The 14,552-nt window shown below is 41.3% G+C and overlaps 1 protein-coding gene across 9 annotated transcripts in view; it reads left to right on the forward strand.

Moving 5' to 3' along the window:
• The window catches only part of MAP3K7CL (MAP3K7 C-terminal like), a 91,335-nt gene that overhangs the window by 49,758 nt on the left and 27,025 nt on the right, over window positions 1–14,552 (forward strand). For 2 of the 9 annotated variants that reach the window (XM_035017566.1, XM_035017567.1), the window contains one exon: window positions 5,785–5,893. In XM_035017566.1, the coding sequence (XP_034873457.1) occupies window positions 5,824–5,893 (70 nt within the window). In that variant the 5' untranslated portion in view covers window positions 5,785–5,823. The other 7 variants (XM_035017563.1, XM_035017561.1, XM_035017562.1 and 4 more) reach the window with 7 other exon arrangements.

The following is a 14,552-nucleotide window of genomic DNA, read 5'->3' on the forward strand; positions in this document are numbered from 1 at the left end:
TAAGTAAGTAAGTAAGTAAGTAAGTAAGTAAGTAAGTAAGTAAGTAAATCTTCCTCAAATGCTGATTGAATTGTATCGAGACATTCAGACCACATTAATTGTGACAATGACCTGTCCCATGAGCCTCTATGCATATTATAGACCACCATTCAGAAGCAGGTCTAGGTTTCATTATTTGAAAAGCTCCTTGAACACTATTAAAACTAACTTCTCGCCTAATAAGAAAATACATTTATTGCTGAAGAGAAGAAAATAAAAATTATACATTTTGCTTTTACCCAGAGACATACTGTTAATTTGTTACTATTTTGATGTATACTCACAATGCTTTTTGATTGAATTAGTACAATTCTATTGAATTCTTAAAATACCATGTAGTTATTTTGGGTTACAGTTGTGGGAAGGGATTTCACTTGGGTTTCAGATTTGTTACTCTCTTGGAAGTGTTTAGATAAAGAGCCAAGAAATACACTGTTGCTCCTATGGGAACAGAAGAGTTAGTGAATATTAATTGCTGTTTAAAACCTGGAATTTATATGATGAGACTTGCACGGAGCACATTTAGATTATTTGGATGTATTCTTTTTTTCCTTTCTGGTTGCTGTCAAATTGTCCTTTAATGAAATCTTTCTCTTTATAGCTCTTTGCCAACTGGGCATCCACCGCGTCACTGTTGATGTCATCTTTGATGTTATGAGGATGGGGCCATTGACACCGAAGCCTACAAATTGGGCAGTCCCCAGGATTGCTTTAATTGACACTGGGGAATTCTCTGCATAAAGATCTATGTTGCAACTGTCAGGTGCTTCTGACAATAAAATAAAGAACAATAGTTCTATTGTATTTAATGTGTAACTTTTCCCTTTCTATCTCTGGGTGGCTCCTCCAGAGTTTTGATGATTGGGGCAGAGGAGGAAGGTGCTACCTCATTTCGGGTCTTTCCATTCTGAAGGGTCAGCTTCACTGGAGTCCAGATGCTTCACTGGAGTCCAGACATCAGTATAATATTGATGTCACCACCAGCATTTCTCAAGGTGCCCTGAGGGGTTGATTTGGGTGTGAGTGTGGTTGTGGTATCCACTTCGCCATCAGCACAGATAAGACGCACAACTTTGATTTCCTTGGAGAGTCATGATAAATATGGCTGGGGTCAGATGAACCTGGATGCCAGACCATTGAAGCAAGTTATACTTTTGTCTCCTCCAAGCCAAAAGTTAAGAGTCAGTCATCGTTAATGAAACAATTCAGTTGGATATTTCATACAGAGTGCATCCTGGTATAATGGAAATAGCATGAACCAAAAATTAGAAAACCTGGATCCTATCTGGGTTCTTTATTCCATACTGATCATTTACCCTTAAGCTTGCTTCTTCTATTGTCTGAGTCTCAGTTTGCTCATCTGTCGGATAGGGGTGACAATATTGACCATGATTATGTTACAGGATTACAGGGAAGATGACGATGAGATAGTGAATAGGACTCTTTTGATGAAGTCTAATGCATTATGTAAGGTGATGTTATTAACCATAAAATAACATCAAAACAGTAATAATGATTCCTGAAAAGATTTGCAGTTAGAAATGCAAATAGGTTTATATGTGAATGTTCTAATTATCTGAATCTGTGCAGCTTGTTGCTGTGGATATCATAACAAATTAGCCTTTTTTTTTTTTTAAGTAGGCTTCATGCCCAGCATGGAGCCCAATGTAGGGCTTGAACTCACAACCCTGAGATCAAGACCTGAGCTGAGATCAACTGACTGAGCCACCCAGGTGCCCCAAAATTTAGTCTTTTATTCATTAGATCAAGACAACCTGCTAAGACCTTTTACTTATTTATTAAACTTTTTTTTTGAGCTGTTTTAGGTTTACAGAAAAGAATGAATGAAAAGCAGGTTTCCCTTATGCGCTCCCAATGCTTCTTCCCACTTATTTCCCCTGATATTCACATCTGGTGTTAGTGTGGTGCATTTGTTACAATTGATGAGCCAGTATAGATACATTATTATTAACTACAGTCCACAATTTGGGTTAGGGTTCACTCTTGGTGTTGTACGTTTTGTGGGTTTTGACAAATGTATAAGACATGTATTCACCATTATAGTATCATCCAGAATAGTTTCACTGCCTTAAAAGTCCCATCTGTTTAACCCTCTCTGCCTCTCCCTTGAAGCTCTGGCAGCTACTGATCTTTTTACTGTCTTCTTAATTTTAATTAAATTTTGCCTTTCCCTTAATTTTGCATAGCTGGAATCATGTAGTCCTTAGCCTTTTCACATTGGTTTCTTTCACTTAATAATATACACTTAAGTTTCCTCCATGTCTTTTTGTGGCTTGAGCGCTCGTTTCTTTTTATCACTGAATTAGATTCCACTATCCGGATGGACCACAGTTGGTTTATCTGTTCACCTTCCAAGGACATCTTGTTTGCCTTCGGGTTTTGGCAATTACGAAGAAAGTGGCTATAAACATCCGGGTGTGGGTTTTTGTGTGGACAGTAGTTTTCAACTCCTTTGGGTAGATATCAAGGAGCGGGACTGATGGAGCATAATAGGGTAAGAGTTTGCTTAGTCTTGTGAGAAACTACCAAATTGTCTTCCAAGGTGTCTGTGACATTATGTGTCCTCATCAGTCTTGGGTGCTGTCAGTGTTTTGGTTTTGACCATTCTAATATGTGTGTAGTGGTCACTCATTGTTTGTAATTCTCGAATAACCTATGGTGTTCAGCAGCTTCTTGTATGGTTATTTGCCATCGTACATCTTCGGTGAGGTATCTGTTCAGATCTTTTGCCCATTTTTAAAAATTGGGTTGTTTGCTTTCTTACCGTTTAAAGAGTTCTCTTTATATTTTGGAGACCAGCTCTTTATCTGGTACTTAGTTTGCAAAGACTACTCTTCTCTTCTATGGCTTGTCTTTGCATTCTCTGAATACTTGTTTATCTTTAATTATTTAACCTCAACATCATCATCCAACTCTTTTAAAGTACTAAGGTACCTGCAGGTTTATAGCTATTAAAGAGGATGAACAAACCGAATGCTCCATTCCTTTTCACCATTGACTGGTTTTGCAGTCGGGTGCGTTTGTAGAGGGGATCAAGTCATCAAGCCCATCAGCGGCTCCATCTCAGACCTCACGTTCTTAACCAGGATCCTTGCTATCATCTGAGAGTCAGCCTGCGGTCTGTCGGAGTTGGCCGGGTCTTGCTGAGCTGATTGGAGCTGCCGACATTTTTGCTGACTGGAGTCATGCTGTCTTTGCCAGTTTGCTGGAATAGACACAGACACCGATTGGGTCACGCTGAAGACATTCCTGTCTTGTGAAGCAAGTCTGTTTGTATTTTAGGTTTGCCAGGACTAATGAATTAAAACATTTGGACTCTCCACAACTTGCTGTTTATCAATGCCTCTGACAGGAGGAGGGTTTTCTTTTGCACTTGCTTTTTCTAGAAGCATGACAACATCCTGGCTGGTGGAGAGGCAAGGAAAGGAGAGAGGGGTTGCGGAGGGAAGCGGAGCAGGGAGGCCAGTGGGACGCAGGGGTCTGGAGGAGAGCAGGTAGCAGTGGACTGCCCTGACAGCTGTCGTTGCCCCTCAGGCTGTCACTGGCTGCTATGCAGCAGGTGCAGGCTGCTCTCTCACTAGGTCTTCGCTCCACAAAGGCGACGACTGGCCAAGGCAGTGGCTGGCCCTGGATTACACAAGTGCAGACACTCATCTAAGTGAGGTAAGGCAGCAGGTGTGAAGACCGAACTAAACACTCGGGGCACCAGCAACTTAACCGAAGCTCTGTTAACAGCCGAGAGGAGGACAGCAGTGGTCCATTCCCATAGGCGGTGTGATGAAAAGGCAAGCTGGTTTAGGAGCTCTCCTGGCCAACACCGTGTGGAACTCAAAATCCACCCCCCTTGGCTGCTGTCATCCTTTCCGAGGCAGGCAGATGTTCTCCATTGTGTGGAGGGGAGGGGCTCTAATGAGCTGTGTTTACCAGTTTCATTTCCCGGGTGCTGGAAACCTTGAGGCAAATTTCCACCTCTCGCGCTTTATTTCTTGGTGCAGGGAAGCATTGGGAGATTTAGCCAAAAGAGGAGCGCTTTTCATCCTCTGATGTTAGGATAAAATGGGTCGGTGATGGGACAGTGCATAACAATCAGACTTTTTCTCTTAGCTACAACTTTAACGGGTTTTTTACTGTTTGTTTTGTTAAATTTGAGACAGTCTGTTCTATTCCCTAGGAACAGGTGGCTAACAAGATGGTTGATTCTAAGCAGAGGAGACTACACAGAAATGTATGTCAGAGCTAAGATAAAACATATCCTGAGTCAAGTAACAGCAATTTTATATTACCCTTTTCTTACGTTGAATGTTTCATGTTATTACTTTTTTTTTTTTTTTAACTTAGAAGGACATGACTCGGAGTGCTTTATGGTTCATTGCTATTTGTGGTTTTAAATGAATGGGCCAAATATGATTCTAACTGGGTGATAAACAGTTGCTGGTTTTTCTCCAAAGCTATACTAGGTGTTTAATATAATCCTGTTCTCTTTCCATACACTGGGTAGGATGATTCCATATGTGTGTTTGTCTAAATATACGTGTGTGTGTGTGTGTGTGTATGCATTTGAGTTTGCTCTATAAATAAGTGTAAAAACAAAATTCAGTGTTCTGGACACTATTTTTAGATACAAAAAAGTTATGGGAAAGAGTTGGAAACCTTGCTCTGAGAAAATGTCCTGATAAACAGTTCCCAGAATCTTGCTGAGGATGGTTAAAGAGATGATTTATATTTTGCCATTTTTAGAGACGTTTTCCTAAAAATATCACTCAGAGTTTTTGGTTTACTGTCTACATGAGAAGGAAAGTAGAGAGTTTAGGGAAGCATGATTAAAAATAGAAAAGTTACACATATGTATTTAAATAATGAAGATATCATGTATTTATAACAATCTCTTTTCCTTAGTCCCGTTGTACAAAAGTTATCAAATATCTTGGTAAAATGTATTTGGGCTAAATTCTATTATTATAACAAGGAAATATGCATGTATTTTTGCCCATCCCAACTCATCTGTAGGATGTTTTTCCATTCATTCGATCTTAGTTTATTAATGATAATTTCACAGGTACAGTAGAACATCAATAGCATGTTTTTAAGTTCTGTCTTTTGCTTGTATCATACATTGTTAAGATGTACAACCTGATACATGTTTGATAGGTTCACAGGCAGTCAATTAGATATTTAAAGCACATAATATTCTTACTATACCTGTGGGATATTTTAAAATAGTCTTTGGTATTCTTGAAGTGGTCCTTGATACTCATTCTTTATCACCCATTCTTTACCACTCCATAATTCAGATCAATAATTCAGGTCCAACTTAGGCTTTTGAGTGTGACAAGCTAATTTAATATGAAGCCATCTGATGCCCTATTAGGACTTCTGTATCCTCCTCAATTAAAAATAAAACACTATATAAGACCTGGAAGGGCCAGGGTTGGACTAGTCAGTGTGAAGGGATACTAAAAAAGTGAGGTGGGTGGAGATTTTGCTCCATCTTGTATATTTCATTCTAGATATGTATTTCCAAAACAAGTTTTTTTTATAAGCCAGAAAAAGAATTTTAAATGGGGCAGGTGAATACTTTCCATGTAGGGAAAGAAAGCTAGGAACTGGGAGTATCTTCAAAATAAGAAAGTAATGCTTACTAACTTTCCCTCCAATTTCCAAGATCCTCTGAGTATTTGAGGGATGACTTGGGTAAGTGACAATGGCTCTCTCTTGTCCTTACAGCTGGAAGACCCAGGGGAAGGCCAAAGCTCAGGTGCCCACATGATCAGCACAGCCAGGGTACCTGCGGATAAGCCAGTACGCATCGCCTTCAGCCTCGATAATGCCTCAGGTACGCTCTGCATGCAGGGAGAGGGCCACCTCCCTGCCCGTCACCGCTTTGCGGTCATCTTTTCCTGTTCCACAAAGGGTGTTTAAAAATGGATGCCTGGGGATGCTTGGGTGGCTCAGCCGGTGAAGCATCTGCCTTCAGCTCAGGTCATGATCCCGGGGTCCTGGGATCGAGCCCTGCATCGGACTCCCTGCTCCACGGGAAGCCTGCTTCTCCCTCTCCCTCTGCTGCTCCCCCTGCTTGTGCTCCCTCTCTCTGGCAAATGAATAAATAAAAAAAAATCTTTAACAAAAAGAAAAAATGCATGCCTGGCATGACCTAATGATGGGGCGTGTGATTTTTCATCAAGCATTGTCGGAGCGTGGCTTCCAGAAATGCCTCTGGTGATGCCGCCCAGCCTCCGATCCTCTGGGTGCTTTAGCATATTTCTCCTTCCTTTTTACTTTCCCCATTTAGCTTTCTTTTATTATAAAATTCCCAGGGCTATAACAATTCCTAATGATTCCAATGTATGTCATCACTGAAACTGTGTGAGGAGACGTTTATTAAAGCGCTGGCAGTTGGTTAGGTGATGTAAAAATATCACGGTTCCAGCAGCATTTCTTTTTTTTTTTTTTTTAAGATTTTTATTTATTTATTCATGAGAGACAGAGAGAGAGACAGAGGCAGAGGGAGAAGCAGGCTCCCCGCGGAGCAGGGAGCCCGATGCAGGACTTGATCCCAGGACCCTGGGATCATGACCTGAGCCAAAGGCAGACGCTTAACCGACTGAGCCACCCAGGCGTCCCCCAGCAGCATTTCTTGGAGCCCAAGTTCCAAAGCCTGGTTTCTCGCTGGTGCTTCCACAGTTCAGGCTGAACAAACAGACTGCAGCCAGAGTGATGAATGGGACAGGTGAGGCAGACCCTCTTGAAATAGTAAGGTCTGAGGTGAGGCTGCCATAGTTGGAGTCCTTTGTCATGACTCCCTTCAGTGACCCCTTAACACACATATGGAATTACACCACCTATGACGGGGACCCCAGGTGGTGTGAGGTCACAGACGTGAGGAGGGGAACTCTTGGATCTCTGTCACTGGCATCAGCCTTGGCTCTCAGTCTGTCATCGCTTAAAATCCACAATCACACGCTCAAACAACATTACTGTTCCAACCTTGGGTCTTTTGGGGGCGGATTCTGTTTACCTATCAATCGATCAATCAATCAATCAGCCATCTATTTTTCTTCCTACACTGCCCATGTAGGGGTAATATTTTAAGAAGTAATAATTGACAAGAAGCAAGTTCATCCCTAAAATAATGCAGAGTAAGGATCTGGGCTCTGTGAAGTCTGGCACTCTACAGCCAATTCAGGCTTTACTTACACCAAGCGATTATGGTGGTGGCCCGCCTGCCCCCGTCTTCCTGGGTTGTGCAGCCCCCAGTGGAGGATTTGTTCTAGAGTAGGATGAGGTGAAGCCTTGACTCTTCATTGTCTGTGCTTTCACCCCTCTTTCCCTGGCCTGCTGTTGTCCTGTTTCTCCACTCGGGTTGCCTTGAAACACAACGGTGAAGGGAAATCCTCCCCAAAGGCAAACCAATCCATCCCAACAAAGAAATGATGACTAACATTAATTGCCTTTCTTCTGTATTACGCATTCATATGTATTATTTCATATCTCTAAGATAACCATGCAACGTAGGGGCGCCTGGCTGCCTCAGTGGGTAGAGCATGTGACCCTTGATCTTGGGGTCCTGAGTTCAAGCCCCATACTGGGTGGAGAGATTACTTAAATAACCAAGTAAATATTAAAAACAATAACTATGCAATGTAGACATTAGTATTGCCAGTTTGCAGACACAGAGCTTGAGGTCCAAAGACCACACTGTTAGTAGGTAACAGAGTTATGATTTAAATGCAGGTCTCTAGACTTATGAATCTGAACTCTATTATTCTATATTACTACTCTAAAAAGAAAAAGAAAAGCCCCTCCTGCTTTTATGCATTTCATAAATGTAAGATTTTGAGGAATAGTTCATGCTTGAGTGGCTAGCTTTCAAGACAGATACATGTAAGCTCCCAAATCTGGGAGAAAGAAGTATAATTTACTTCCTTGTGATCATGTCCCATGTGAGCAGAACAAGTGTTGTTACAATCAGCAGTCTTACAAAGACGATTTCAGTATATAAAGCTTATTTATTCCAAGCAATATTATTATATCATAATTTTGGACGAGACAAATAAATATACTGTTTCTTCATCTTTATTAATTTATTAAGATTTTATTTATTTTTGGGAGAGAGAGAGAGAGAGAGAGAATACGCACGAGCAGGGGAAGGGGCAGAGGGAGAAGCAGAACTCCCCACTGAGCCAGGAGCCCGATGTGGGATTTGATCCCAGGACCCTGGGATCATGACCTGAGCCAAAGACAGACGCTTAACCGTCTGAGCCACCCAGGCACCCTCCTCGTCTTTATTTTAACAAAATTTTTTTTAAAGATTTTATTTATTTATTTGACAGAGAGAGACACAGCGAGAGAGGGGACACAAGCAGGGGGAGTGGGAGAGGGAGAAGCAGGCTCCCCGCCGAGCAGGGAGCCCGATGCGGGACTCGATCCCAGAACCCTGGCATCATGACCTGAGCTGAAGGCAGTCGCTTAACCAACTGAGCCACCCAGGCGCCCTATTTTAACAAAATTTAATTTATGTACAAAAAAGAGCCATGGAGAGGTGAATCTTGATCTTTGGGTTGCATAAATAGATTCTTCCTTGAAATACAAAATACACAACTTGTCATTAATTTGCCACCATCCTTTGAAGGATATCGGCCCCTGACTAGGAGCTCTTGTATGTTTTTTTAACCAGTCAATTTAGATTGATTCGTTCCAGTCTTTCAAATGTCCCAAGAATGCCCACTTTTGAAATTCATGTTTTTTAATATGGTAGCTTCAAAACGGGGTTGTCATTTATTTATTTATTTTATTTATTTATTTATTTTATTTTATTTTATTTTTTTTAAAAATTTTATTTATTTGAGAGAGAGAATGAGAGACAGCACAAGAGGGAAGAGGGTCAGAGGGAGAAGCAGACCCCGCGCTGAGCAGGGAGCCCGATGCGGGACTCGATCCTGGGACTCCAGGATCATGACCTGAGCCGAAGGCAGTCGCTTAACCAACTGAGCCACCCAGGCGCCCAAGGGGTTGTCATTTATTTCAAGTAATTCCTACTCTCTAGTTCCACAAAAAGATGCTTGGGAAGATTTATAAAGAAACTGCTAAAATTAAAAAAGAACTTTTTCCTATGATCTATGTGTCCTCATATCTCTAAAAAGGCATCTAACTAGAGAATCCAAGGCAGGAGTGGGTTTCTGTGTTTCTCAGCCTTTCTTAAAATAATGACCTGAGAGCACTCACCAAAAATACATGTTCCAAGGCCCTACTCCTATATATTCTGGGGCAGTAGGGACAGATGGAGGTCCAGCAATCTGTATTTCTGCATGCATATGAAGTTGTGAGTGCACAGAAAGATGCTTTGCAGATATTTGGAGACACTCCCTCTGAATTCTTGACTAGGGAGCCCGTGGAGTGTCACGGAGAACAACACTTGCCATCACGCATGCTGTGCATGCCTTTTGAATTCCAGTGCATTCTGGACCACACATTTAGGGGGAAAACAAAGGCAAGCATCCTAGATTTCCATAGTAAATGGGGAAACTAAGATGGAATTTTGGTAAGTAATTCCATATTTATGGATTTATCACTCAGGGGTAAGCAGAGTCCATGAGAAAGGAGTGCTCATTCTTTTCATTATATTAGGCTTTTTTTTTTTTTGCATATTTTTCTGAGATGATTTGGTGTAGAGGTTAAGGACATAGGGCTTGGAGTCCTCAAGACATGGTTTCTAGACCCATCTCCATCGCTATTTGTGTGATCTTGGGTAAGTCACTCAATTTTGCTGAACTTCAGTTTCCCACAAGGTGTATATAGTGATAATTCACACAGTGGTTGTAAGAATTAAATAAGACTATATAGGTAAAGCATTTAGCATAGTGCTTGACACAAATTAAGGACTCGACTGGTCCCTGTATCTATGATAATTGATTCTGGAGTATTAAGGAGAATATAAGCATCTTAAGCAGTTTTAAGGATTTGGGGTACCCCTGCCTCTCCTCTTATCAATTAGCTGAACTTAGTTTCTATGCTTTAGTGCTCTCCCAAAGGTGAGTGAGATGTGCAAATACGAAGTATGGCATGATCCCTCCTGTGGGTTTCATAAGGCAAAGAGAGTTGAGGAAAAATCTGTGTCACCCAGAGCAGATGGGAACAGCTTCTTGGGAAATGTGATAGTCAACCTGCTCTTGAAGACAGGTGGGGTATTGACAGGCAGTGTAGGAAAGGTGCCATCTCTGGGTACCAGGTACCAAAAATGGGGGCTATCCAACTTTTAACCATTCTTCCTTTTCCTTTCAAACAAAAAGACTGAGCAAAACCTAAGAGTCAGGAAGAACATGATATATCCATCAAATAGTAAAATTCTTGTCAACTGGAGCAGAGGTTTGAACGGTGGAAGAGTGGCATGTCATTTAACGAATGATGCTTTGAGCTTTACTTTGAATATCTGTGTATATAGCCATCAACTAGAGTTAACAATATAATCCTAAAAGTTCAACAATAGAGTTTGGATTTGATCAGGAACAATCGAGTGTCAAAAGTTCTTGAGCAAGGAAATGATAGGATGAAAATGGTAAATGTTCGATTGGTGGAACAGTCTGGAATGTGTAGAGATGAGAGAATGGAAGAGGCTTTTTATAATGGTACAGAGACAAAGTACTGAGTGCCTGGATCAGACGATGGAATGGGATGACTGAATTCAGAGTACATTAGGAAGGGAGGGTTGAAAGGACTCGGTGACAGACTGGCTCTGGATGGGGAGTTGATCATGGCTTATTGATGGCAGAATGTGCCACAAGACTCCAAATAGACTGTGGACCTCCAGGGGCTTAAATACAGGAAGCAAATTTTTAAGGGGGGAGAAAAAGCCCTTTAAAATACAATCACCACTTCTAGCCTATCATCAGAAGCCTTCATTAAGTAACACTTAGCTAACCACAGTTCCTGGAGGCAGCAATGGCTATTTTTAACAAACTAATGATATGATTGACATTACTTCTAACCTGGGAATTCCAAAGAGTTAACTTTCTAAATTGGGACATTCATGGAGTTAGTTTTCCCAATAGAAAATATGCAGAAGAGAAACATGAATCCCATCTCTTGGGTTATTAGAGAATCACTGGCTCTTCTCCAGCTGGAGAGAATGTAGAGTTGGACTGACATGAGGATTTCATGTTCATTACTTGAGAGTTTTCTTTATTTCAGTCAAGCTATAAAATCTGCTACACTCAAGTGTGAATTTAGACCTTGGCTGTAGGATTCTTTTGGTGGTTGTTGTTGTTAAGTTTTTAGGGTTTTTTAAAGAAGGAGTCAAGGATACTAGTATCAGCCCAGGCCAGTAGCTTTCAACATTTTGTTTTTAAAAAATTCTTTCAAGCTATTAGAATTTTTCATATCTGGGCTTGAATTAATCATATGACATTTAGTTAAAAAAAAAATCCAGGACCCATTCTGTTGAGATCTCTTTTAAGTAGTACTATTCTCCTTACATATCAGGGTGTTTGTGTGGCAGCGGGAATCATGTGGGGCAGCTGAAAGAGTGAACGTTGAATCTAATTTCACTGGACGTTGTGTGAATGTCGAATGTGCACAAACTGGTTCTCAGCAAAATCGTGATGCCGGTGAAGTGTCTCTTGTCATTGTTGCCTTCCTTCAACTTTTTCTACCTTTGGTACCTTTAGGTATTATTTCCCTCCCCCTCCTCAGGGCCCTAATGTGTCCTGTCTTCTCTTTGCTCCATGCTCTCAATCCTTGTTCCCTGGAAAGACTCTGGAAAACCTCATTCCCACTAAGCATTAAATGAATGAATATTGAGGTTTACTTTAAAAAAAAAAAATCTCTCGGAGTGTTTTTTCTTTTTTCTATTATTATTATTATTTTTTTAAATATCCACAGGGGAATCGGTAGGAAGTCAAGGGTTAAAGCTCCCCCTGGAATTTTGCCAGCCAGTGAAGAGTGAGGATGATCTTTGGGAGAATAGGGGCTCGGGGAGCCTTTCTGAGCTCTTTCAAGTTCACCTTTCCTAACTCTGACCCTGCCTCCAAAGCTGTCTCAGCACGCTGGGACAGCAAGCAGTCAAACCCCCTCATAGGTCCGGTGGGAGTTGAGGGGGGAGGAGTCTCCTATATTTACATCTTTCATGAAGCACAGAGTTGAGAACCACAGTAGAAATGTAATCATTAAATACTATAAAATCAATAATACAATATCTGTAACCACTTTGAGTTTGTTATTCCGATATCAGATGAAGGTTCTTTGAGATACAGCTGGATTTATCAGTTGGTATCTGGTGCTTAAGGCCCCCAAAGCCGGACGGAAGTCATTGTTTGTTGAATACCTAGATGCTTTTACTTATATCATCTCATCAATTTAGACTGGTAGCAACTCTGTGGGAAGATGTCATTATACCCATTTCACAGATGTGGACCATTGGCTAAGGGAGGTTAAGGAACTTGCCTCAAATCAAGCAGTTAATAAGTAGTAGGAAGGGATTCAGAGCCGGGCCCTTGGGGCCGTTTTTGCTTGATTACCCATTTGAAGGTAAGGACCATGTAATGAGAGAGAAACATGATTGTTTCTGACAGCAAAGAGCTTCCTCAACAGCCATGGGAAATGGTGGAGAAAGGTTAGTTCTGGTATGTTTTCATAGAGCAGGAAAGAGGAAAAGTAGAGGTAAGTTTTATTGGGGGTGTGCTGAGAAATAAATATACCTCCCCCTGGCTCTTTTTGAAGCAAATGTTTCTGGGCAAATATGTTATAAGCTAAATAAGTAAAAATATTCTTACAAAAAATAAATTGGTAAGATTCACAAACTCTTAGCTACAATAATAGTGGCTAGATGAATGTTTCTAAGAAACATAAAACCTGTCTTTAAACTGAATCAGGTCTCTCTATGTGGAGAAATCTCATTCAGTCTGTTTGATGTATGATTTTTTTTTCAAAGATTTTATTTATTTATGTTGGTGGAACAAGCAGGGGGAGGGGCAGGCAGAGGGAGAAGCAGGCTCCCTGTTGAGGAAGGAGCCTGATGGAGGACTTGGTCCCAGGACCCTGGGATCATGACCTGAGCTGAAGGCAGACGCTTAACCGACTGAGCCACCCAGGCATCCCTTGATGTACGATCTTGTTTGTAGGTACTGGCTGAGGTGACATGATGATTACTATTAATTATAAAGAATTGGCAATCTGTTAGGTGTCAGACCAAATCGCTGCCTGTACCTGTATCCATGTCTGTACTTTTAATTTGATGGCCCTGAAAATCCAATGTGTATTAAAGGGTTCACACATCCAGTGTTTAACAAGCAGGAAGCAAAATTTCAAAAAGCTTTTGATGTGTCTCAAAATGATGTGATGTTCTAACAAGACCCAAGGTATACAGACATGTTTAAAAAGTTTTTTTTTTGATATATTAGTAATGTAAGTTGGCAGCCTTAGATCACTTATTTCTAAAACTAAAATACGAATCTTGATTTAGATTTAAAATGAAAGTACTCAAAGACCTTTCATGCATAAATTAACATTTTAAAAATAATATTTCATTTGGAAAGTGTTTGCTTTGATAGGGAAGTAAAAGGGAAACCCTTCTTAAATTCAGATTTAAATGAAGACAGAAAACCCAGGAGACGTGAGGTTGTGGCTGCACCAGGGAAATCTTTCTTAACCGGCATGGGGAGAGCTAAGTAATCAGAAGCAGTGATTCTCACCCTGCCTCCTGTCTGTATTATTCAGATGAGAAATAATACCTTCAACCCTCACCATCATACACATACTCTCATATGCACACATCCACGTGCAGGTGCCTTGCCCCCCATTACCCCTTTGGTTGGGTTTATGCTGAAAAGGAATGGAAAGTAAGCTCAGTTATATTAAATATTCATTATTATTACTGATTATTTCCTAGGTGCCCGGCTTTAGGCTGAATGAATTGACATATGCATTCCTTTACTAATAAGTTTTTGAGACAGAAGAGGAGAAACCAAGTCTCGAAGAGATTATGTTGGTTGTCCACATTAAAAAAGTGGCTGACCTGAGCCCTACAGAATGTGGACTGACCCACTGTGTCTTGAGTGGTTAGAAGCTTTCACAGTTCCAGTAACCTTTTTGCATGAGCCTTGGCACCCTAGCTGTTGCCCAAACCCATCTGCCTCCTAAGTGTGAGTCTGTTCCCAGTGCCCGAAGGATTATCTTCAGGACTCCAGCGGGCAGGATAGCTACGTAATTTGTGGAGGCACACTACTAACACCCAGGGCTACTTGCCCAAGAATTTCAAGTACTCTCGCTAGAACATTACACCAGGAGCCGCACCTGGGGGAAGGGCTCTGTGTGTCTGTGAGCACACGTGCCCCTGGGGCCAGCCCGGACTGCAGAAAATGCAGTCAAATGGAATGGATTCTGGGCAGGGCTGCCTCTTGAGTTTCTGGCTGGGGAGTGGGGTGGGGCTTGGGAATGCCCTCTGAGCGTGGTTTATCTCTGTCCTGAGGTCTTCTCTGTGCGGAAACCTAAACTCTTCCTGC

Source organism: Mirounga leonina, unplaced genomic scaffold, assembly GCF_011800145.1.
Source record: "Mirounga leonina isolate KUSES-001 unplaced genomic scaffold, KU_Mleo_1.0 Mir_172, whole genome shotgun sequence".
NCBI lineage: Eukaryota > Metazoa > Chordata > Mammalia > Carnivora > Phocidae > Mirounga > Mirounga leonina.